The 23,576-nt window shown below is 35.7% G+C and overlaps 3 protein-coding genes across 11 annotated transcripts; 1 reads left to right on the top strand and 2 right to left on the bottom strand.

Annotated features, from left to right (window-relative positions):
* Positions 1-1,515: 1,515 nt before the first annotated feature.
* On the bottom strand, positions 1,516-8,449 carry LOC143445284 (uncharacterized). 3 transcript variants are annotated; one of them, XM_076944267.1, is made up of 3 exons: positions 4,309-8,449; positions 3,115-3,474; positions 1,516-2,748 (listed from the first exon to the last, which is right to left on the bottom strand). In XM_076944267.1, exon 1 carries the CDS (start codon positions 7,065-7,067, stop codon positions 6,408-6,410), a length of 660 nt encoding a protein of 219 aa, XP_076800382.1. In that variant the 5' UTR covers positions 7,068-8,449; the 3' UTR covers positions 1,516-2,748; positions 3,115-3,474; positions 4,309-6,407. The 3 variants fall into 3 exon arrangements, with proteins under 3 accessions (XP_076800382.1, XP_076800383.1, XP_076800381.1); XM_076944268.1 differs by having other exon boundaries at positions 3,115-3,192; XM_076944266.1 differs by having other exon boundaries at positions 3,115-8,449.
* A 3,675-nt stretch (positions 8,450-12,124) lies between these two features.
* On the bottom strand, positions 12,125-14,551 carry LOC143447008 (uncharacterized). Of its 6 annotated transcripts, XM_076946911.1 has the most exons (6): positions 14,230-14,243; positions 13,962-14,088; positions 13,413-13,519; positions 13,050-13,178; positions 12,776-12,877; positions 12,125-12,695 (listed from the first exon to the last, which is right to left on the bottom strand). In XM_076946911.1, the coding sequence occupies exons 4-6, from the start codon at positions 13,110-13,112 to the stop codon at positions 12,444-12,446; spliced, it is 417 nt and encodes a 138-aa protein (XP_076803026.1). In that variant the 5' UTR covers positions 13,113-13,178; positions 13,413-13,519; positions 13,962-14,088; positions 14,230-14,243; the 3' UTR covers positions 12,125-12,443. The 6 variants fall into 6 exon arrangements, with proteins under 6 accessions (XP_076803026.1, XP_076803025.1, XP_076803023.1 ...); XM_076946910.1 differs by having other exon boundaries at positions 13,413-13,662; positions 13,962-14,551; XM_076946908.1 differs by having other exon boundaries at positions 13,962-14,551.
* Positions 14,552-16,956: 2,405 nt separating this feature from the next.
* LOC143447065 (adhesion G-protein coupled receptor G7-like) lies at positions 16,957-23,561 on the top strand. 2 transcript variants are annotated; one of them, XM_076946996.1, is made up of 19 exons: positions 16,957-17,159; positions 17,223-17,348; positions 17,434-17,577; positions 18,135-18,288; positions 18,492-18,586; positions 18,739-18,861; positions 19,194-19,289; positions 19,408-19,547; positions 19,726-19,884; positions 20,065-20,262; positions 20,355-20,561; positions 20,687-20,809; positions 21,091-21,228; positions 21,347-21,456; positions 21,532-21,739; positions 22,226-22,373; positions 22,529-22,692; positions 22,839-22,918; positions 23,375-23,561. In XM_076946996.1, exons 1-19 carry the CDS (start codon positions 17,114-17,116, stop codon positions 23,427-23,429), a joined length of 2,514 nt encoding a protein of 837 aa, XP_076803111.1. In that variant the 5' UTR covers positions 16,957-17,113; the 3' UTR covers positions 23,430-23,561. The 2 variants fall into 2 exon arrangements, with proteins under 2 accessions (XP_076803111.1, XP_076803110.1); XM_076946995.1 differs by having other exon boundaries at positions 16,959-17,159; positions 22,839-23,009; positions 23,375-23,539.
* The last annotated feature ends 15 nt before the right edge of the window (positions 23,562-23,576 follow it).

Raw genomic sequence — 23,576 nt, 5'->3', positions numbered from 1 at the left:
TGCTTTTTGCATTTAATACCTATACTTATACACCTATAATCATTACAACAAAAGCCGTCACAAAATCCGACACGTATTTACTACCTATACTTGTTTTACTCCAACTTAGGTTGAAATGTGGAACGCGAGAAAGTTATTCCAAACAGAAAAGTTGGAAAATTTCATGTTGAAAATATAGGCTACAGATCGTTTGAATAAAGGTTATAAATCTTTTGAAAATCGATGCAAGTTATTTGAGTGAAACACCCTGGAAATGTAACGGGAATTTCAAAAAGATCTCGTAAAGATCATATTTGCTAGTTATATGTAAATCATCAAGGAGGCGTAAGGGATGAGCCATTTTGACCAAGCAGCCTTTCGAAAAGTGTCGTTATATCTAAAACAATCTTTGGTACAGTGTTATTAATTTAACTCAAAGCTTTAAAATATAATGTAAACATTTTCATGCTTTATGCTTTTACAACAGAAGCGCATGAAGAAAGAGCTTTTTACAGCAAACCGAATGACACGCTACTCTTTGCAAGCTGATAGAACCACAGATCTTAATTATAGATAAAAATGCTAACGTTGAGTCGACAAATATTCTTTATTGGACCGTATGGTCGGTTTGCCGGGTACATGCCTCTTTAATGTTTCTCAATTTCAATGACAAAGTGACGCTATGTAAATGTTAAGGCAATGAGCGCCCTTCAACCCAACACTTTAATCGAACATGTCTGGCACAATTGCGTATGTTATGATATCATAATCTTTACATCAGGCTGAGGAAAGTCTTTACGCGACCTCTTTCCTCATCGCTTGAACCCCGGTTACCGAGATAATCTAGCCTTTGTGCAAGTTTTGATATAGACACAGATATTTTGTACTGTGTTGTTTTTGCACTGCCCTAATTTGAAAGTGTTCTCCAGAAATATTGAACAAGAGTGACTTACCCAAAGGCATCACGATTGTAGCGTCACTTGGGTATCAAACACGGATTGCTTGTGCAAAAACACGCTGTATTTTTGTGATATGGATATCACGGGATATTTCTGTGCACCAGTTTAATTAGTACTGCATTTAGGTGTTGTATCAACCTGTTTGCGAGGGGCACTAGTTTTGCGGGATAAGCTGTGTGTTACTATTTAAAGTTTGTTTTATTTATATACTACTCCTTAAACTGTTATTAAGTTATTTTTATAGTGTGTAAGTGCACTGTTTCTTTATATGTGTTTACATCTATGTAAACGGCTACTGGCGTAGTGAAGTTATTCTACTTTTGAGCTTTTAGTGAAGGGCAGAAACTAAGTGTTGTACAGTAAAGCCCTCTTTTGAGATTGGATTCTGTTGTATGTAGCAAGCTTTTACGACCGAGCTTCCGGTACGTTTTTATTGTAATTCTCTGCAAAATACGTCAGCTGCTGCTTTTCACTTTACTTTCTGGCGAAAATCCACTACCTGCCATTTTGAGACTGTGGTTAGCGCATCAGGACGTGACATACGTCACGAGACAGACCATGCATGAAATCATCAAACTTTAGTCGCAAGTTAATTTATTTATCTTTAGACTCGAGTCCAGCACTCAAGATATTAACGAATTCGCTATGAGATACCTGCAGAAAACAAAGCCCGCTAATTTTTAAACGCTTTTAGCTTTATCTTCGTTCAGTGTATTTGGCCCAAATTTGGCTGGAAACAAGGCCCAAAGTACAATCGCATGGTATACCCTAACGAAACTTTTCAGCCTTCTCTTCTTAAAATTCCCAAACCAAAATAGTCTAAACTGCAGTTTAAATTTCCTATGGCATCTAAAGTCAACCGCAACAAAAATCTACCAAACCCTGGGTAAAGAAATGCAAAGGGCGGACCTTATTTGCTGCAGGTGTTATATAATTTGGGCAGGTTTAAGCGTCAAAACACCAAGTCCGTAATAAAGTCAATATTGGAATAAAATCAAATAGAGCAGAAATAACTTCAAATCAGTTATCAATTCCAGTGATACCTCAGAACCCGAACGTCTTTCACTCAAAAAAACTTGAAATCCGAACAATTCTTAAGAGTAACTTGTGTTCCATAGAAAACGAATTTTTTTAAAACTCGAACATAATCAACGCCTAAATGTATTTATAGGCAACTCCGTTATTGGAAATCAACTATAACATGAAAGCAGTTGGTATCCAATAAACTTTTTCTCTTTCTTTTTCTTTCCTTTAATTTTTATATTTTTAAGTTTGCATGCAGCCTATACTGTAATGCTAGGCTAGATTATTGCAATTTAAGTTGAAGAATTTAAACAGAATGTTTTTGCCTAAAATCTAAATATTTGAACTTTGACATGGATATTTTGGTATCTGCGATCGGATCTTTGTATTCACTTTTTTTATTGGTACACTCTTTTGGAAGTCGGATGTTTTCAACTTAAACGAGCCCTGGAACGAATTAATTTCAGGTTCTGAGGTGAGAGTACAAGTTAAATCATCGGTAGCTTAAAGATTTGATTCTACATTCCAGAAATATATGTTTAAATCCCAAATAGGCTATAGGCCTATGTTCTTTCCTTGTTTAATTTGGTAGTTTTCAATGAATTCTATTTTTGTGGCCTAATACGAACAGATGCAGCAGATCGAATTTCTGGCTAACTCAGTGTCCGTTGAAGTTCCAGCCTTATAACTAATTGAACAGATGAACACCCAATAAGGCCCATTATCCAGAATCGCTTGGCTAATTGCTTCGTTGGCATTGTAAATGCACATCTTGCCGTCCAACATCCTGTTTTTTAACAAATTAAATCTACATCGCATAAATGCGATCACAACAAAAAGCTTATTACCAACTATCAAAAAAAATTAAAGCCGACAATAAACACCAAGAAAGAAAACAACCGAACTCGTATCAATGTGAGAAGAAAAATTAATGGGCTACACATATAAACAATGTATAAGAACCTCTCCAAAATGTAGCAGATATCAGCCCCTCAATGGCTTTAATGTAACGGTGTAGCATATTTTAATAATTTCACTTTTGATGTATTTCCTTTTTTAATCTCATTTTTATGCTTTTTTTAATCCAACTCAGGTTATCATTCTTTCTCGGTCTTAAAAGTACAAAGTAAATAAGAAACAAATCGTCACTTACCAAGCAATTTGATCTTGTGTCCCCGGTCCATTAAGTAGGCTATATGATCGTCATACTTGATTCAACTTCAAAGTAAAACTGCAAGTAAACAAAGTTTACCGTTTACAAAATGAATGCTACATATTCCCTCTTCCCGCAACACCATGAAAATTTATATAAGCCTACAGTAGAGCCTAGGACTACTTTACTAGAACACGTTGCGGCAAGCACTAGCTTATTTAGAGAAGGTTATTGTGAAAACATAGAACACCAATCTTTGGACAAAAACGTTTTTCTTCTCCAGTCGTTGTCGTTCATCATATTTGCTTCCTTGTGACTCCTTGTCGGCTACAACCGATGCATTACTTACTACCGTGGAATCTGCAACATCATTTATCATCAATTTCATAACAATGATTTATAAAACAATTAGCACACTTAAAAATAGTGGGTACATTATCAAACACAGAAGGTTGCCTGTCACTGTGGTTACCTAACTATTAGGTTTAGGAAAAAATTCTGACGATTTCTATGAAGATAGCAAATCGCGTATTGCATGTTGTGATTCGTGGACCTTTGAACTTTTTTCCATAAAATTACAACATTGAGTGGTTGGACATGTAAAGGAGGGCTGGCTTGATTTTGGTTCAGTTGTTTGGTTTTAGGAAAAAATATCGAATTTGGAAAAAATCAAATTTCTTCAAATCTTCAATTCTATACTTAAGTACAGTAGGCGTATATGGTTTCATACTATTTGGTATATAAACAAACACGCAAATAAATATCGCAGTTAAGATAGCCGGTGCAGATTTTACTTAAAATAGAACATTATTTGGTGAAACTGAATAAGTATAGTATCCTTTACTCAATATCCACATGATTGAAAGTAAAGTGCTTTCTTCAAAACGGTGAAAAAGGCTCCAACGAGCTTGCCAGCTTATACAGCTTCAAAATCACTCCAACAACCGTCTTTCTATTCGCCTTCAGAATGGTAAGTAAAAAGCTATACCAACTAAACAAGCTCAAACAAATATAACAATTTTCGGTATAATGTCATCAATCTCACCCAGCTGCGCGTCTGTCAGATTGTCACTATACATGTCATGGACATTTACGAGTTATTAATGTGATAGCAATAAGCAGTGTCAAGAACTGCATGCTGCTTACTATTGCATTAAACAATCACACAACAAAAAGGAGTAAGAAACGTTTAACCTTCAATTTGTTTCTTTGTTTTGTCGTTATGAAGTAATTGTTGTCGCTGAAATTGGCTCATTGAAATCGTTCAGTCAACGTAAAACCTTTCTCGTTTCTTGTTCATAAATCTTGTTTTCAAATTGGCTGCTGGTTGTAAACGTGACGTGCATAAATTAGCCTGAGGGTTTTGTTCAAAGACTGTGCAGTTACGGCTTCCTTTTTGTTTTTCTTTCAAAAACAACCAATTTGCCATTTCAGTAAACTTAGGTAAGCTAAAAAAAGTGAGTTAACGCTTTTTTGTAGAAAACTACATAGACTTTGTAATGATAATCGTGCCCAAACACATGAAACCACTAACAAAACTACAAAAGCTACAAACAAACTTTTCTACAAAGTTCTTACAAAAAGCAGTGTATAACCCACACAGGTTCACACATGAACTAGTTCCAATGTATAAACTAAGTTAGTTAAAATGCACAATCTTAAAAGATGATCCACAAAAAAGTGATAGAAGTCAAATTTAATAAAGCAGGCTACATCAAAAAGGAATTGATAAAATGTAAATCGATGAAACTTATACAAATAAAGCCACACACTCACTCACAAAATTTGGCTTAAAAATTGATTGCAATGAACGTACTAGTTTTGTAAATACCTGGCTATATTTTCTGTAGCAGAACTTGTTTGAAGTTGCTATGAAACAAACTGGTTTTGTTATGTGTACAAAAAATGCAGAAATGAGGTAACTCACGCTCCCAGTCCTTACTAATCAATTGATTTTTTTAAACATAATCAAGCAATATAGGGTAGCTGCTGTGAACATTTCCGTTTTAATCTTTTCCCATTTATAATAACTTAGTTTTCGCATTTTCAAATTTGGAAAATTCTATTTTGTTATTTTCATAGTTTAAAATATTCGTATTGGTAATCTTTATAGTTTAAAAATTTGTGTAATAAAGTGATCAATTTTAATTCAAATCTTTGTCGTATTTTGTTTACACATCTTGCTTTCAATTTCGCTGCTGTTTTAAATGAGACACGCATAAATTACCCTGCAGGTTTCGTTCAAAGTCTGCACATTTTCATCTTCATTTTTCTCTGGAAATGACCAAGTCGCCGTTTCAGAAAACTTAGGTATAGGCTAATAAAAGCAAGTTAACGTTTTCTTTGTAGAAAACTATTGGCAGGGCTTCCCAAACTGGGGCACATGAACCCACAACTTTCAGGCCTAAGTTAGGCTTCAAATAAATTATCGGTTTCAGGCTTGCATATTCTGGTTCAAGTTAACAATATAAGACCCGTTTACATGTCTGAATCCGCCATTTTTTGATAATCCAGTCTTTAAAGACAGATTTGATTCTATACCAATAACAAGCTAAACAGAAAACGCAAAATTAACCAGGGTCAGTTTTCACGGTTTGAAACAGAAATATATTTCACTTGTATACCTATAGGCATTATCAGTTTGTCAGAATGAATAAAATAACATTAAAACACCATCATAGCCATTCTTGATGATCGTAATGATTTTATGAACGTGTTTTTATGTTACTTTATTTTATTTATTCCTACAGACTGATGATGCGTGTAGGTATAAAAGTGAAATATATTTCTGTTTTAAACCGTGCAACCTGACCCTGGGTTATTTCAACTTTTGTATTTAGCTTACAGTGCAGTTTGTGGATCCAGTGGACGTTTGTCTCTATATACTGATCGCTGTTTTAAGTGCTGATCCAAGGTTGTTACAAACGCTTACCAATAACAAGAATTGATTACAGTTATTAATTTAAGGAGTTTTTTTGCAGTGCTGTAATGTTTTATAAGATAGTGGTGGAAAAGTGCGTTAGTTGTACAGCACCACAAGATCGTCGTAGCAAGTAAAAGCGTGAAAAAAGTATTAGCGGTGCATGCAAACTGGTTTGGTGACACTTCATCACGCGACAATTAATCACGCGACGCTTAATCACCGACACATAATCACTAGGACATTTAATCACGCCACATTTAATCACACATTTACAATATTTTTTTACATTTACAATTTACAGCAATGTTATGCATGGGAAATGTAAGCAACTGCACGAAGATAGACTAAAATCTCGCTTGACAGATAACGGTCAACTGTGTTTTGCACGCGCAGTTTCAGTGCCTTGTACAGCAGTGGGGATCATTGTTTTAATTGCATCAAGGATGCGATCGTACGTTACTCGCGTTTTATTTTGAACGAGGCAGTAAACTGCTGCAGGAATAAGACCGGGAACAAGTTCAAAATGTACTGTGTACAGTTGAAAGAACAAAGACGGTACAACCTTGAACGTTCCATCAGCTAGCCACAATTTCGCTCTGGCCAAACCGTCTAGCAGATCCCTGCTGCCAAGAAGAATCAGACGATTGTTTCCAGGTCCAGAGTCGTGCAAAATCATGCGCTGGAATGTTTCTAGTATTGTGAAATTAGTATCCATCGGAGACTGTAGAGCGGCCGTACAGTGTGCAGTCAGCATATCGCGACGTTTTCTCTGCAAGGTCCGCTTCAAAGATTGCTTTTTTGGCAGCGCCATGAGTACACCTGGTTCCAAGTCTCTGCTTACAGACCCGATGACGTTGTTTGTACTGGCTGACAGTTCACCCATATTCACCTTCATTTGACTGATAGCCTGTCTTGCCAAAGCCGTGATAGTAAATTGTAAACCGGTCGTGATAGTAAATTGTAATAATTCATTCATTGGCATTGTTCCAGAGTTCCAAAACCGACGCTCTGACACAGTTTCAAGTAGCATTGTATTTTACGGTGTAACGTTTTGATGGTACTTTGGTCAAGAGCTTCGGTGACAATACAGTAGAATAATGTTAGATATTACATAGGTTATACTTTCGGACAATGTAACAATTAGACTTTATGAAGCTGGTGTTGATTTAAAGAAAGAGAAAGCCGGTGCAACGGAGTCAAAACAATTGTCGGGGAGTTCTAAAAGAAAGACCAAGGAAGCCTTTGGCAGTCGCATCCAAGTGATTATGTGTCGCGTGATTAAATGTCGCGTGATTAAGTATCCAAGTCGCGTGATTAAATGTCCTAGTGATTATGTGTCGCGTGATTAAATGTCCTAGTGATTATGTGTCGCGTGATTAAATGTCCTAGTGATTATGTGTCGGTGATTAAGCGTCGCGTGATTAAGTGTCGCTTGATTAAGTGTCGGTACACCATGCAAACTAACATAAAAACTGAATAGGGTAACAGTGAACAAAACGTTTATAACCGGTGTTATAGACTTAACCATGACAACTGTGCCCTGACATGAGAAAGCACTCGCTAAACTACAGAGGTTACATGCAAACTTTTTCTTTTAAATTTTTGATAGAGAAAAAATACATACACAAGTTACACATTAAAAACATAAAGAACCTTGTTATTTATTCTATTTCGTATTCGCAGATAAAGTTGATTTCCTACATCTTAGTTTTCTACTTTTTTTCTTATCCCTATAGATGAAGCTGTTTATCAAAGGTCAATAAATAAACAAATAACCGGTAACCAACTTTACGTCGGTATACTATTAAGTATATCTAACAAAATATGTACAATAAACTTACTGGGGTACGCTTTGGCAGTAAAATTCATTTGGAAAAATGGCGATGATATATTTTAGGCTTATAAACTAATTAAAATTTACAATTCTAAAAGATAACACACGTTAAACCGATAAAAGTCCAAATTAATAAGAAAAACATTAAACAAGAATCTGATAAAATATAAATCGACAAAACTTACACAACAAAAAGAACAAACTCGTTTGCTACAACGTACTGATAAAATAAAAGCAATTTTGTCTTGCAAAAACCTAACTGTCTTGCCTGCAGCAGAATTTATTTATGACCTAACAGGTTTTGTGATGCGCGCAGAGAAGCGATAAATGGCGTTCGCGGTTCGAAATAATTTCAAACGAATTTTATTAAATCTATGATCAGGTGATTAATAGGGTTACTATAAAAAATTCTGTTCTCGAATTTTTAATTTGGAAAAGAACGTTGTTGTATCTTCAGGTTTGCAGGTTTTGTAGCAGAAAATGAAGGGTTATTAATGAACAATATTAGGTACATACAGGAAAGATGACGACAGCAAGGTCATGCTTCAATGCAGTTACCATTCGGCATGGAGTTGGATAAGGATATGTGCTGTTATCATCCTTAATCAAACTCCGCAGCAAAATGCTTTTCCAAAAAGTTGTGAAAAATTGCAAAGGATCAAAATTAAGTGGCACTTATTGTGACTATAATCCAAAATATACTGACGGCAATATTTTAATGGCCAGTTATGCACAGTTGCTACAATTAATACTGACTCATAATGCTCAAAATGCAAAGATTATGGAATGAAGTTACAGTATGTAATTTCCCGACTAACACAACATGCGTATGCAAATCCAAACCTGAAAGTCCTATACTTAAACAGACAATAAACAAAAAATTGGAGTAATTTTTAAAAATATCAATATTTTTGAAATAGAATTACTAAAGATGGAAAAACTGAAGAAGAGATAAGAAGAAGAAGAATAGGAAAAATAAAAGCAAAATTTTGGGAATGCACAATGTTTCTGAGATGGGACATCATGAAACTAAAGATTCGGTTTTTGAGACGCTATGCGTGTTCTATTTTTATTTATTGTTGTCAAGTTGTCAAGTGTGGACTTATTACAATGTAATCAAACAAGCCAGAGGCGTAGCCAGGTTTTTAAGTTAGGGGGAGTAAGCTTTGTTAAAAGGCGCCATGACGGTACTAAAGTTAACACAATTCTTTAAAGCTTCTTTCATCATATGCCATTTCATCATGGCATCTTTTCGTTTTCGTTTCTTTTCTGTAACTCCTATATTCTGTATTAACATTGCACTTTTGGGTCAATTCAGTTGCTTCTTTTTTGATCTGCTCAAACTGACATTCATACTCAGCTCGACAGTTTTTCATGTCGTCTTCAAAACCCTAATTTTGGTAGCAGCCTTTACCAATCTAAACTGATTCTCTGTAAGTATGCTGTGGACAGACGAAAGACTTCTGTAACAATTTATTCCAAAATATAAGATAAACTGAGATTTCATATGTGCTTAATGTTTCAAGTATGCCCTTCTATATATCAATCATAATCAATAATTATAATTCTGTCTAAAGTCCTTTTTATATAGCTGGAAAGGTTTTGCAAAATCGCCTCAACTACCGACTCTCTGGAAGCCCGTGGGAAGTGGGAAGATTTGAACAATTGAAAAGGCGCCAATTTTGAAAAAAATATGCTCAGTGGGAGAGGCCGTTCCCCTGCTCTCCTCCTAGCTACACCACTGCTGCAAGCGTTTGAGTTGTGGTGTATTAAAATACTGGTAAAGATCAGTTGGGTGGAAAGATCACCAGTTGGACGTGCCACACAGTATAATGCTAATGACAAATTTTATAATACAAAGTATAACATGAGCAGAGCATATTCTCCGGGGCAGCAGTGGAAAACTTCCTACATTAATTTTAGAAGGAATGATTAAAGACAAAAAAGCAAGATAAATGAAGAAATGGAATAACGTCATTAATATTCGGGCCTAACGATGAAAACAATTACTTCTGATAAAATAGACTGGTGAACCAGCGTAGCCAACTTTTACCTCTAAAACGGTGTATTATCATAATGGGTGCAAAATATTCGTTTTGGTTATTTTTGGTTTGAAAAAATTATATGAAATAATGACATTCATATAACTGTAAATTAAAAAAACAGGATATAGTTTGGCACTCTGAAGGTTAACTTTATATTTTTCTTTAACCTTCAGAGTGCCAAACTATATCCTGTTTTTATTTTACTTTAAAATTTGGTTAACACGGTTCAGACAACATACACATATAACTGTTTTTGCATAAGACGAATGGGGTGACTTTTAACAACTTATCTCGAAGCTCCAGACGGAAATTTTGTGTGGTTAAGGTGCAAGCCTTGCGTGGCGAACATCAATATATGTGGTTGACGTTTGGCTTTTGGTTTGGGATCCTAACGTACGCCTTACCGCACATACACCAAGCATTGTGACCGCAAAGAAAAGTTATATGATGTCCAGGTATGTGAGGCATATGAGTAGAATCTCGTTCGATAATAACGGTAAAGTCTAGAGTCAAAATAAAGTTTTTACTTTCATTTACAGAAACGTATGCCATATAAACTGCTTAAGTACAGTTCTATTTTAGACACACTTTTGTGAGCTAAATAAATAAGTATTCTACTAAACCAAGTACGTTAGTCCTACCATGTTGCAAATGTTTGCAATAGTAACATATAGAAAGCTGTTGAATGGTGTGAGGCAGTTTAATAAACTTAGTTCGCTAGTTTTCGAGCTGTTGAGCAGTGCACTAAACTATAATAATTTTTTTGTTTTCACCATTGTTTTAATATAAGCTGGGACCATTAATACGCTTATAAATTTACATGTCGCTATTATGAAGAACGGTACGAAATGTTCAAGAACTTCCACCATCGCCCGCGAATCATATGGAACGCCGTCGCCGCAAAAATGGCACAGTGTTGAATAATTCAAATATTACAATTACACGATGCAATATAGAATACAATTATTGTATTGCAACTTTGCAAATTTGTTTTTTTTTCATAATTTAGTTGGAGGGTTTTCAAACGTTATTTATATATTCCAATCATGAAACAACAAGCTAAACATCAAAACCGGCATTCAAACAGGGTTTTCTTTGATTGCCGTTGCAGGTTTCATACCCTAATTTGAAAATGGTTTCGCAATATTTACAATTACACCACGGTTTTATAAACTTGATTTTTTTAAATCAAACAACGACATTTTAAGTCAGACATAACAATTGCAAAGCAAACTGGCTGTTGGCAAGTTACAGTTCGGTAAAAGATCATTTCTAAAAGCCTTCATGGCAACAGAAGTTTTAAGAACTTTTACATGGACTGGAATCGGAAAGGGAAGGATGCGAAGAGAGAAATTATGCTTTAAGGAGCATATTGTGTGCAATGTTTTACAAGGTAAGCCTGTATTAGATGACAACTATCGTAAATCTCACTTAATGGAACAAACTGCTTAATAGAGGAAATTTTGCTGAGATGGCGAGAATAATGATTTTCCTCTTAAAAGTCACCACTGTATTGGAGCAATTTTTCATTTCGCGACATGCATCTGGTATAAAAAGCGTTTGAACACTGGCTTTTGCTGTTGAACTTTGGTGGCAATTGGGGTAAAATTGACCGTTTCTTTTTTCCTGGTATTGTGCAAGGGTCGGGATGTTCAGTTAATGAGCATAAAAACGCCCAAATATCAAAACTTGAGTGACTTTTCTTTTATGCAACCTCTTTGCAGTGAATACAGTTCTTATCCTTTATAAGAGAAACCACTTATTAGAGCAAGTTTTGCCATTTCGGGATGCACTTTAAAGTGAAGTTTGCTGTGATAGATTTGCTATGGGGAAGCTATATTGCCCTTCATCTATTGCATTATCGCTTTAAAAAACTAACTTATGTGTTTAATAGGTCTAAAATATATGTACTCTCTGTGGTATGCAAAATAGAATAGTGTAACAATTAGAAAATATAGAATTTGTATAGGATACTTCAGCACAAGAAAATATATGGTCTGTATAGGCTAATTGAACAGATATGTATTTTTACTAACTCTTATTTCTTCCATTTAGACATGCTAAGCGTGATTTATGGATACCCGGTGGCCGAAAATATTGTAAAATATCATGTCAAAGCTGTTATTCGAAACTATTTTGATTGGGAGGGTGGGAGACACGTTAGAAGAGAACTCATGACGAAATGCACAATTAAATCCTTGTGTACACTGTCATTTTGTTAAACACTTTAATTAAACACGACAAGTGAGGCCAAAAAGAAACGCCTAAAATGGTTACATGTTTAAATCGCACATGTTTATACTGTTTTGTGTTTAAATGTTGTATGTGTTTACTAACTAGGTGTTTATTATCTTTGGTATTTACTAACTAGGTGTTTACTATTTTATGCGTATTGTTACTTGGCAGTCAAAATTTCCAAAATAGCGTTTATTACAGCAGTGCAACAGAAACAAGGCAGGTACAATCACGGGCGCCGGAATTATTTTTGGCAAGGGGCAAAATTCGAAAAAAGGGCACTTTTTGAATGTCATTTTGGAAAATAAAGAAAGAAAAGGGGGCGATGGCCTCTCTGCCCTTCCTCTTCCGGCATCCGTGAGTAATAATAATAATAACAACCGATAAGTTGCATTAAATAGCCTAACACCACCCTCGAATCGTTGTTACATCTGAAGTGGATTGAATCAGCAACAATGAATGTTTTCATGGTTCCGGCTTCGTTATAAGAAACAAGCAAACTTGGCAGTGTTTTCTTTCTGGAGATTAAACTAATCCGAAATGCCTAAAAAATTAAAACAAAAATGTCAATGTATACAAATTGTTCTGCAAAGCCACCAGTTAAATAAAGCAACTACAACTCACATTAACAGTCTGCATTGCATCAAAAAGATTTGTTTTGCGGATTGGCCAAAGTTGTTTTTGTGACCTCAAAATGAGATTAAGTTCTTTCTCTGATGATGGATCCTAAGTCAAAAGTTTTGTTAGGTTTTTACACTGTTAATAATAATGACTTTATTTTTCCCTCAATATATATCAAGTATCTGAACACATTATTCTACAACAAAGCAATAAACTAATACACAAACAACCAAATTTGATTTTTGTTAATTGCTGGATGAATGCTCAGATTGCTCACCTCAGTCTTACGGCATTGCCGCTCAACATTGCTGTTACATTTGTTGTCTAGCGTGGTTAGCATGCTTACGCAAGCGTCTTAAATCGTATTGTAATCAAATTGATAAACATTTCTGAATTTTTCCTCAATCTGCAAAATTTATCACTATATCAATAACCATGTTGCAGCCTCTAAACATGATCTACAACTGTATTCTCTTACAAAAGCATGAAAATCTAAAACACCTTATAATAAGTTTCTTTCAAACACTAACAAAAGGCATTTGTCCTAATAATGAAAACTTTTCAATGATTCCACTAATGCATCCATCTTTACATTAAACTAATTGCTTCTGAGTGAAAGACAGACATTGGTCTTAAATACCTGTTTTAGTAGACCGTATTCCCATTCTGATTCTTCCTTTTCTAAATGATGTCTAATAACTTCAGTAGCCCTTTTTTGTCCGTAGCTTCAGTAGCCCTTTTCTGAATCTACAGTGATTAAAAATATAAAACTAAACAATATAGCTTTTAAAACAGTAGTGAGATGTAATCAAACTTTTTGATAAGGTGTCAGAATCTTTCTTCTCGAACGTCTTTGGAAGACTCGGACTCGGCAATGATTCCTCCACTCTCTGCAGTTTTCCACAAAAACTCAATTTTCATTTGTTTATTAAATTTTATAACATATTGACCAACCCTGACACTGCTCACCAGGACCAGAAGAGTAAAGATTAATAATGCCTTACCCAAGAACATTACAAAAGTAGTAACACTGGACATTTGCAATAAGTCCGCATTGTTTGAACCTGGTGCTAAGCCAATCCACCACTGAAGCAACACTTTTTGGCATGCACAGTATATTTTAAAATTAACTCAATATTGTTAATAATAAAAATGTCATGTGGATCATAAATATATAATTCTGCATCACCTGCCAGTGTAGCTGAAGGAAACCTAATGATGAGGGTTGTTTACTACCATATGTGATGGCACAGGTGGATGGCTTCTCTTCCAACATAAGTTTCTAAGTTTTTCCAATAACTTTCTACAGAAAACGCCTGTAAAGAAACAGCTTAGTATAAACTGTTATAAACTACTGAGTACAAAATATTTTATATTGTAGGCTAGGAAATTTATCATTACAGTTATTACAACAATTTTCTTTTTACAGTACTAAATTATCAAAATCAAATGCTTACCGAAGGCCATTGCCTTTCCCAAGAGCATTACAACGGTATGGCACCACCGGGTATCGAAAACATGCTATAAGTATTTGTTATTGTCTGTAACTCTGTAAACCTTTATGCCTGGAATATAGCCTAGGCCTTGCAGTAACAAACCTGAACCATACAGCGAAATACGCTACACCAGGCTACAGAAAACAAACTGTGACAATAAGCTACAGCCCTACGAAACGTCATAAAACAATTCGCTGTCTTTATGTAAGCTGAAAAGTGGATTCAGATTTTAGAGATAGCTTGTAGCCGTCTGACTCTGAACTCCTGAAGGTGGTAAATGCGCGCCCACCCGCCCACATTTTTGACAATGGTAGAACTTAACATATTATTTCATAGAACTTAAAATAATTTTGAAATAGCAAACTTGCTGGATACAAAGCAAATAAAAACAACAATTACTTGTTCTAATGTAAAAGATAAAGTTTAATGTAATGTTATGAAAGTTTTTTTATTTTAATATTTTAGGTTTTAAGTTATTTAAACATGGAATAAATAGTTATAACTTACTATTTTCAGATACACAATCTACATTATATGAACAAACGTTATTCAGACGTTCCACTAACTGATGGTGAACGCTTATCATTTACCTTTCAATCAAACGACGACAAGAGAACGCCCACGTTAGGCCATGCCCGAGTAATTTCAAACTTTGATGGGCAAAGTATGGTAATTAGTTTTTCACCCTCCATTCCTGGGTGAATGGCTTTACTTGAAAACCAATCACAGCCAGTGGCGTAGCCGGAAAAAAATTGGGGGGGGGGTCAAATATTTCTTGAGATTACAAAGAGAACAATACAAATTGTTAGTTTTAAGACACCGCCACTCGATGTAGAAACCTATAGACACAAAATATGGGGGCGGGGTGGCCAAGGCCCCTTTCACCTCTTTGAAATATAGCCTACAGTAAGGCCTGAACAATACAATTTAGTGTTCAGCCACTCCATACAGGAAAATTTTTAAAACGACTTCAAGTTGCCAACTTTAAACCTAAGCATTGAGTCCGAGATACAAATTTATACTGAACAATAGCTCGTGTAATTGGGTAATGCGAACAAGTCTAAAGCATATAGTACCGAACTGTTTTTGATAGATTCTTTCTAAAGCAACTTAAAGTATAAGATGTAATTCAATAAAACTCATCAAAATAAACACATTCCTCCTAAACACCTTTTTGTTTGACACATTTTGTAATCTTTGTGTTATGTGTTTAACATTTAAACGCCTAAAGCGTGGAAAAAGTGTAGAATAGGCATAAATCATTATTAAACGTGTCATGGATTGTGGTGTTTAACCCATAAAGTGTTTAAATTTTGTCAAATTAACAAAATTTATACACTTAAACACATAATTAAACACTTTAACATGTTTAAAAAAGTAAAATTGTGTTTAAATTTTAAACACATGAATGACAGTATAGACGATTTAATCGAAAAATGTTTTCCTTTCATGCCTTAACAAATGTTTTGTGTTTATCTGTTTTTGTACAACTTATTGCATTACATGAAATTTTCTTTGCGTTATTAAAAATGTTTATTGTTACTAACATTTGGTAAAGTCAAATCAGCGCTGTTTCATATTGAAGGTAAAGAAATAGCAAACGGGTAAGCAGATTTTATGTAGTGGCAAATTTTTGGTTGTAAAATTAGAATTTTGGGAGGGTTATGTTTAGTCTGGCTTATATAGGGCGCACATTTGAATATCGCGCGTGTTTTGGTCGGCCATCCACGCGTGGCCCAGTATTACTTTTAAACATATTTGCCTGCGTTCAGCCACTCAAAGACCATCGGCTGCCATGTATGGCGTACCCGCGGCCTACATATAAATTTCGGTCGAGACATAGAAATCTTAACATAATTTACTTGAATTTTTCTTGAAATCTGTATTCTTGTTGGTAATGGTTGACTTGTGAACGTCACCGACTATACTGTATTTTTATTGATTCCACTTTTTTGCCCGATATCAGACCTTTGTTTTGTTTTGTGGAGCATTCCGCACTCAGAGGCCAATAGTTATATTTGTTTCAGATGGGGAATTTTGTGCGTGCACGCTGTAGTAAAATTACGTCCCTAATATACGCCTGAATGAAAGTTTATGCTTGTTGTGTCAATGTGTTTACTTTACTTGAATAAGCTACTGTAGGTGGTACGAAGTCTTTATCTGCCATAAGTCAGAGAGGAAAATTTTGTTATGAGTCATTAAAGGATCATCTTGTTTACGTATGGGTCCGTTTTTACAACTCTGTGTGTCGTCCAGCAAAAGAACGTAGCCTACAGGTTACATAACGATGCTACGAACAACACTTATTAACAATTGGTTAAGAGCTGTGTCATAATAATTAGATTCCTTTGTCTTAAAACGCTGAACAAATGCGCAGCACTTCTACTTAAATGAATGAAGATTCCGGTAACAAGTATCTGAATCACAGGGTTATTTTGGTGTATGATAAATGCAACTGTTTAAGTAGTTGCATATGATGTCATATCCTAACTTGCATCTATATACGTGGTAATGTTTTCTTCTAAGATATCCGTAGCTCTACAGGTTATAGTGTTTGAACAGAAAACTGAGAATAAAATAAAGAATAGAAAATTTGACAGAAAGCTTTAAATTCTCAGCTAAAACGTATAGCGTTTTAGGCTTATGTACCATAAGCACAGTAAAAAAAGTTACGCTCTGGTTGAAGTTTAATCGAGATTTTATTGAATTGTAAATAGTTGTTCATATGCAAACAAAAGAAATTATCAAAGCAAAAGTAAACAACTCTAAAGTTGTTTGATGAATAAGGAATAATCTGAACTGTCGACCCTTCCTATGCCAATAACCTCACAAACTTTAGAAAAGCATGTTGCAAAATGTTCTTGCTTGTCTGCTTTGTATCATTTTATCAGGTTAGTCGTCATACTTTACACAGGCATTGTTTTTGTTGCTAACTCTGTCTTTATACGACGAAGGTACTGCATGCAATGCTCAAACGCAGTGCGGAACGAACGAAATACTTGAATTATCATCAAATAAATGCGTTTGCGCCGATGGTTTCATTGATATGAATATTTCTACAACAACGTTAAATTGCTCAGGTATATTAAAAACATATAACAAACAGTTATAAATAACAGCATGTTCGAGTGTATTCCAAAAGTGGTTAACGACGAAATTAAACAGATAAAGATGAATGCAATGACAGCAATCCGGATATCAGCCAGGAATGTGACTCAAGTACGTGTCCTGGGTGCAAGTGTAAAAATACATTCGGGTCGTTTTTATGCTTATGTTCGTCAAATATTACCGGTTCCGCTAATTGTGCAAGTAAGTCTTTACTCTTTTGAAACATTTAAATTAAGAACTTAATGAATGGTTACTGACTTGCGGACTTACTGAATTGAGGTTCTTCTAATTTACTTTCATGACGGTCTGCACAATATAGCATCATGCTTGCATTTATAATTGTTCGTTTGCTGAAAGATATTCAAAAATGACGCCGAAATGTTGTAAGCGATATACGCTGCAATACACTACAGTTTTTGCGTAAGACTGTAGATTTGAATATGAAATCACTGTTTTGTTTAGTCATATTGTGATCACTGATCAGTGACCGCCTGGTAAAAGTTGGTTTACTGCGCATTGCACTCTGTAGAGAATATATATAAACACACACAATCTACTAATTTGAAAACATAGCATATATTTTTATCAATATGAGTAATTTTTTGATATTTGTTTCTGTAGATATCTGGTGAAATAAAATGAGCTACTGTACAACAGGGAACATTTAGTTTAAAAATCTATTGAAATGGAGCAGCTGGGATCGTTTTAAATTATACAAACTGTATAAGATTTATGCATTCACGATTTTATTTACACAGTCCCTTTGAAATTTGACCAAGTTCTTAACTGCCGAAATCGGTCCCTAATCAAAGCAGAGCTAAACAGCAATCGACAGAATTTAAAAGACGTTATTATGCACGTTGAGGTGAACGACATTTTTGAGGATGTTTTTAACTATCAGGATGTTGTCAGGTACGTAACCTATATGTTTTGGTGCCAATCGTTAATTGTTGCAATGATTTTACAGTAAAATCTAAGCCAATAAAAGTTCACTTATATTGCATACATGTGTACAACAACAATGCTATACCAGCTTATTATGATAACAGGTATTGCCATAATTACGTAAAAATAAGCAACTTTAGTAAAGTGTGGTAATAATAAATTGCATGCAGGTATACTCTTTACATATCATCATCCCTAGAAATGTTCGAAAATTTGGAAGGAAAGATAACCGGAAGACGCTGTCTGAAGGACACACCACGGCTTTGTAAGATGTATCTCGTATTTTCTATTGCTACATAGGCAATGCTGTTTTCATGACTGAAGAAATGTCGATTAAAGTTGAAGCGTTAGGTAATTTTAGAGTTCAATTCATTAGGCTTCAGGTTCTGAAGAAATATATTTTATGTTGTATAACAGACACCGACCGATGCCAACATTTGTCATGTGATCATCATGAAACTTGCATGACAGTTTTCGATATGGTAATATGTCAATGCATGCAGGGTTATGAGAGACATCAGAAGAGTTCGTCCTGCCAACGTAGGTTTGCTCCAATAAAGCTTATTAGGAAGTTTTGTTAGCAGCCGTATATTGTTGGCATACGGCAGTTTTATTAGCAGCAATATTGAATCCAGTAATATCATAAATTTCAAGAAGTGGTTTCTACACTTAACGATAAGCCGGGATTATACTTTCTGACATAGATGTGTTCTGTCTTATACAAAAGTCAACAAATTTTCTCGCTTGGTATTACACAACAACGTAGTTATTTTGAGGTGATCCTGCTGCAAAAATTGTAGGCTTTATATAGTCGTTTGTTACTGAAATGTTACTTCTCCGGTGGTACATTACAATAACATTTACTTTTGCAGCATCTTGTTCAAAACTGTCCACAAAAAATTTAACATTCCCATCAACTTTCGAAAATGAAACGGCGGTTTCCGTTGAAACATGCCCAAACAATCCAGGTAAAGCATTAAAACGGATAACATAGGCCTATATACAATGCACTAAATGTCAACAAAATATTTGCCTGAATCGATCGTTTGCCTTTCAAAGTTCATTTATGTCATTTCTTGTACAAAGGCTTACCTCGTGGTTTGCTGCTCTGCATGAAAAAGTTAAATTCAAGCCAGTTCAACTCTACTTCGTCTCAAGCTATATCCCACGAACCGAGTGTATTTATATTTGATTGCCATGCTACAGTAAACAGTCTCGTAAATGAGGTACACTGAGAGCGTTTGAACATAACTATATAAACAAATTTTCCATCATTTCTTGAAAATTAGATAGTTATACAAAGTAAAAACCTATATATGACGATGTAGTTTTAAGAATTTTTAACTCGTACATTTTCCTTGGCTACTAATGATTGAGATGTCTGAATGTGGGGTTTCGTTGTAGTTTAGCGATGGGTCAATCACAGGAAGTCAGTTACGTGCCGTCACCTTTCAGCTACAAACGCTCACATCAAATGCGACGTTGTTTCATGCCAGCGAAGTTGGACATCTTCTCGAATTTTTGAGAAACGTTGGCAAACGTGCGAAACAACGTAATATTGACGTGAGTTAATACTACAGGCTCACATCAGCACAGGATATATCGACAATATAGGTTATTAGCACAGCAGTTGCTGTTTTGGTCTATTCGGAATGACCGTGTATTGTATTTGTATTGACCGTGTGTATTTTGAAAAACTCTTCTGTATCGAGTACAGACACAGAGTATAATGCTTTTCTAAAGGTTTTCACCGACACCATGCGCCAAGTCGCTCAAGTTGTAAGCCACGTGACCGAGGTCGTCAACACGTTGGACAACACGGAGGAAACAAGGCAACAAAAACAGGACGTTATACTTTCGTTGTGGTCTTTTGCAAATGCTGTGGCGTTGACCGAAAATGACAACTATTTGAGCGTCACAACAAACTCGTTTATTATGCAGGTACACAGGTGTATAGGCCTATGCGTCAGTTTGTCGGGTATATGCTTCTTTATAGTTTTACAGTCTTAATGACCCATTAACTCAATATTTAGGCGAGCAAGGATTTCGACACGGAGTTTTCTTCATTACATTTTCAACCGAACATATCTGACACAATTACGTCATCCGTTCGTGTTATTTTGCCGAGTAGTGTCGTAAGAAGAGCGTGGAATGCTACCGAAATTGACGTGGAACGACGTTCAACTTTTATTTTTTACAAAAATGACAACCTGTTTTATTCTGACAAAAAAACTTTATGGGTAAGCTTGAAGCAGCACTAATGTTTGTTGTCAGTTTTGCAGAACACCGCAACGAGTTTTCAAATACCGATAAAACAAAAAGGACTACTCAGAACGGCTACAATGTAATAATTTCTTACTTTCAGGTCGTATCCGTCGATGTTGGCATTTTCGATAATTTATCAAATCTAAGTGAGCCCATCCGCATTCAACCACTACGATTTAATTTCAGCTACGAAAACAGTCCACTCGGGGATGACTCTCTGATGGTAAGACAGTACGCCTACCGCCAATGCCTTTCCTTTCAATATTGTCTTAAAACCTGACTGTCTCAAATAACGCATTTTTGAAACCGGTTAAGCTAAGACGGTCATAAGACTGGATAGTGGACAAAGGCAGGTTAGCTAAATCGTAAGTATGTGAAGCATAGTAAAAGACATTTAGTTTTCTTCTAAAAACATTTTTCTGGCTATTTTGATGATCATTAATTATAATTATCAAAGCACAATTACTTAGTCACTGATTGGCTAATGTGTGCTCTTCTGTTTAGATGCGAAGGACCAGCTATAGGTGCGCTTATTGGGATTTCGAACGAAGGGATTGGGCATTTGATGGCTGCTGTTTGGACGTGACATTAGACCCTCCCGAATGCCTCTGCAACCACCTCACCAATTTTGCTGTTCTTATAGTAAGTAAACGATTGCTTATGTGAAAAAATATGCCTCTACAATGGGATTTTGTACTATACCTGAGTTCATGCAGTGATACAACGCTTGTCTCCAAACGCTTCTCTTTGTGCCCCACAGAAATCGGATACGATACTGGGTGACGTTGTACTGAACGTTGCCAGTTGCGTTGGATGTGGCTTGTCAATTGCCGGTCTATTCTTGACGATTTTTGTCCATTTAATCCGACGGTAAACTTACTTGGTAACATTTTGTGAAGCTATAAGTATAAAATATTTGAATTTGTTCAATTTTTGCATTTGCAGCGAGTTACATGGAAGGCGGCCAGTGAGGATTTTGATGTTTATTTGTGCCAACCTCTGTATATGTTACGTCATATTTCTTTTTGGCATTTCGCAAGTTGACGGGATGTTTAGTTGTGAAATTATCACGCCTTTGCTGCACTACTTTTTTCTAGTCACTTGGTTTTGGATGGCCACTTACAGCTATGATATGTACAAAACTTTGGTCAAGGTAAATGTTTATATATTGCTCATAGTCTTTTCTATATATTTTTACGTTTAATTGCTTACGATTGCTTATTATCATTCATACTGTAGAACACTTTTCCAAAACAAATAAAACGATTTCGTCCAGCGTATACTAGAGCTTGACATTTAATTTAATTACATGCGTGCAACCTTTTCACGTTATCGTATTTGTGGCTATTTTCACCTCCTTGCCCTCCTTGCCCTCTTTGCCCTCCTTGCTCTCCTTGCCCTTCTTGCCCTCCTTGCCCTCCTTGCCCTCCTTGCCCTCCTTGCCCTCCTTGCCCTCCTTGCCCTCCTTGCCCTCCTTGCCCTCCTTGCCCTCCTTGCCCTCCTTGCCCTCCTTGCCCTCCTTGCCCTCCTTGCCCTCCTTGCCCTCCTTGCCCTCCTTGCCCTCCTCGCTCCCTTTTCCGGCGCCCTTGAAGTAGCCTTGCCTTTTGTTTAATAAAATTAAGAGATAATGCACTTTCAGGTATTTGCGGACAATCGACGCCATTTCGTGGCTTACGCATGCGTTTTTGTATACGGCTGTCCTCTTGTGATAGTTGGCAGCACGATTGGCATCTCTGTTGGCTACTTTGATAAATTGCAACCCGTAGAAAACTACTTCTGTGGTCCAGGTTATTTGAAATGTTGTTGCCATTATGGAGATAAATTACTGCAATTGAGAAAAAATGATGTAACTTTGTTTGTTTACAGTTGCAACAACTTATTATAGCGAAATATCCGTTTAAAGTAATATCAACCTTCGGTATGAAAAAATTTTTTTTTTCAGATGTAAATACGCCCGTTTCTTCCTATTATTTCGCTGAAAATATGTGTTGGCTGAAGGAATATTCCTTATATTTCGGTTTTTTAGTTCCAGTTGGAATCAGCTTAACCTATAACTGCGTAACATTTTTTATTGTTTATCGGGAACTGATAGCCAAAAACCGCCAGGTAAACAAAAGCACATTTCAAATGTATAAGTTTTACCAGTGTAATGACGTCTTGGAATGGCTTTGAGTAATTTGGGTCTGTGTCGTCATTTTAACATGGCGTGATTATTTGTATATTCCTGCATTAATCATCTATGAACGATCCAGAGAAAAGAAGCGCACTTAAAACGCACCACAAAGCAATCAGTCGTCATCGCAATATCTATGACGACAACACTTGGGATCACGTGGGTCTTCGGCTATCTAATGCTTATATCAGAAAATCAAATTTATCTTACGATTACGAGCTGGCTTTTTTCCATATCCAGTGCTTTTCAGGTTGAATATTCCTTTTAATGTAACTGAACGTATAACACTTGTTTGCAGTTGAATTGCAGCTTATGAATATTCAATTCAATCATAATACGTTTGGTAGAATGGACTGACAATTTATGTGAAAGCTTTGAATTCCTATAACCCTTTACCACATATATAGTTATACCTATACCTAGCTATAGATGGCAAAAATGAGCCTTCTAAACGTTATTAATAGCCTTAAATAAAATTTCTCCAAAGTTTAAAAGGTATGGCGTCACATAAAACACTGGATCTTAGTTTGAATGTCAGTATTTCATATTTGTATTTGCTTCAAAAATCACTTAAATCTTGATTAAGTTATAAATTTGTATGTTTTTTATTTCAAGGGTTTGGGCATCTTTATCCTCACTATACGTAAATCGGACATGCGAAGTGCACTGATTTCATCGATTCGGAATCTGGGTCTTCTGAAAGTCAGGGAATTATTCCGTATACCTCGTACACAATCAACAGTATCGTCTTGTGCCTTGCCGCGTATGTCTACTTCATAAGCAACCACCAATAGAGCAACGACATTTCCTTTTCGTA

The sequence above is a fragment of the Clavelina lepadiformis genome, chromosome 2, assembly GCF_947623445.1.
Source record: "Clavelina lepadiformis chromosome 2, kaClaLepa1.1, whole genome shotgun sequence".
In the NCBI taxonomy this organism is placed as follows: Eukaryota; Metazoa; Chordata; class Ascidiacea; order Aplousobranchia; family Clavelinidae; genus Clavelina; species Clavelina lepadiformis.
This window is presented reverse-complemented; position numbering and strand designations above follow the sequence as displayed.

Excerpts from the sequence above, each read along its gene's own strand:
- LOC143445284 (XM_076944266.1), bottom strand. The coding sequence starts at position 7,067 with ATGCTACTTGAAACTGTGTCAGAGCGTCGGTTTTGGAACTCTGGAACA.
- LOC143447065 (XM_076946995.1), top strand. The coding sequence starts at position 17,114 with ATGTTGCAAAATGTTCTTGCTTGTCTGCTTTGTATCATTTTATCAG. Across the intron at positions 17,349-17,433 it reads AACAACGTTAAATTGCTCAG|ATAAAGATGAATGCAATGAC; the intron begins GTATATTAAAAA and ends GAAATTAAACAG. Across the intron at positions 18,587-18,738 it reads GAAGGACACACCACGGCTTT|ACACCGACCGATGCCAACAT; the intron begins GTAAGATGTATC and ends GTTGTATAACAG.
- LOC143447008 (XM_076946907.1), bottom strand. The coding sequence starts at position 14,048 with ATGTTGGAAGAGAAGCCATCCACCTGTGCCATCACATATGGTAGTAAA. Across the intron at positions 12,878-13,961 it reads TCCTTCAGCTACACTGGCAG|GATCCATCATCAGAGAAAGA; the intron begins GTGATGCAGAAT and ends CTTTTGACTTAG. Across the intron at positions 12,696-12,775 it reads ATGCAATGCAGACTGTTAAT|GCATTTCGGATTAGTTTAAT; the intron begins GTGAGTTGTAGT and ends TTAATTTTTTAG.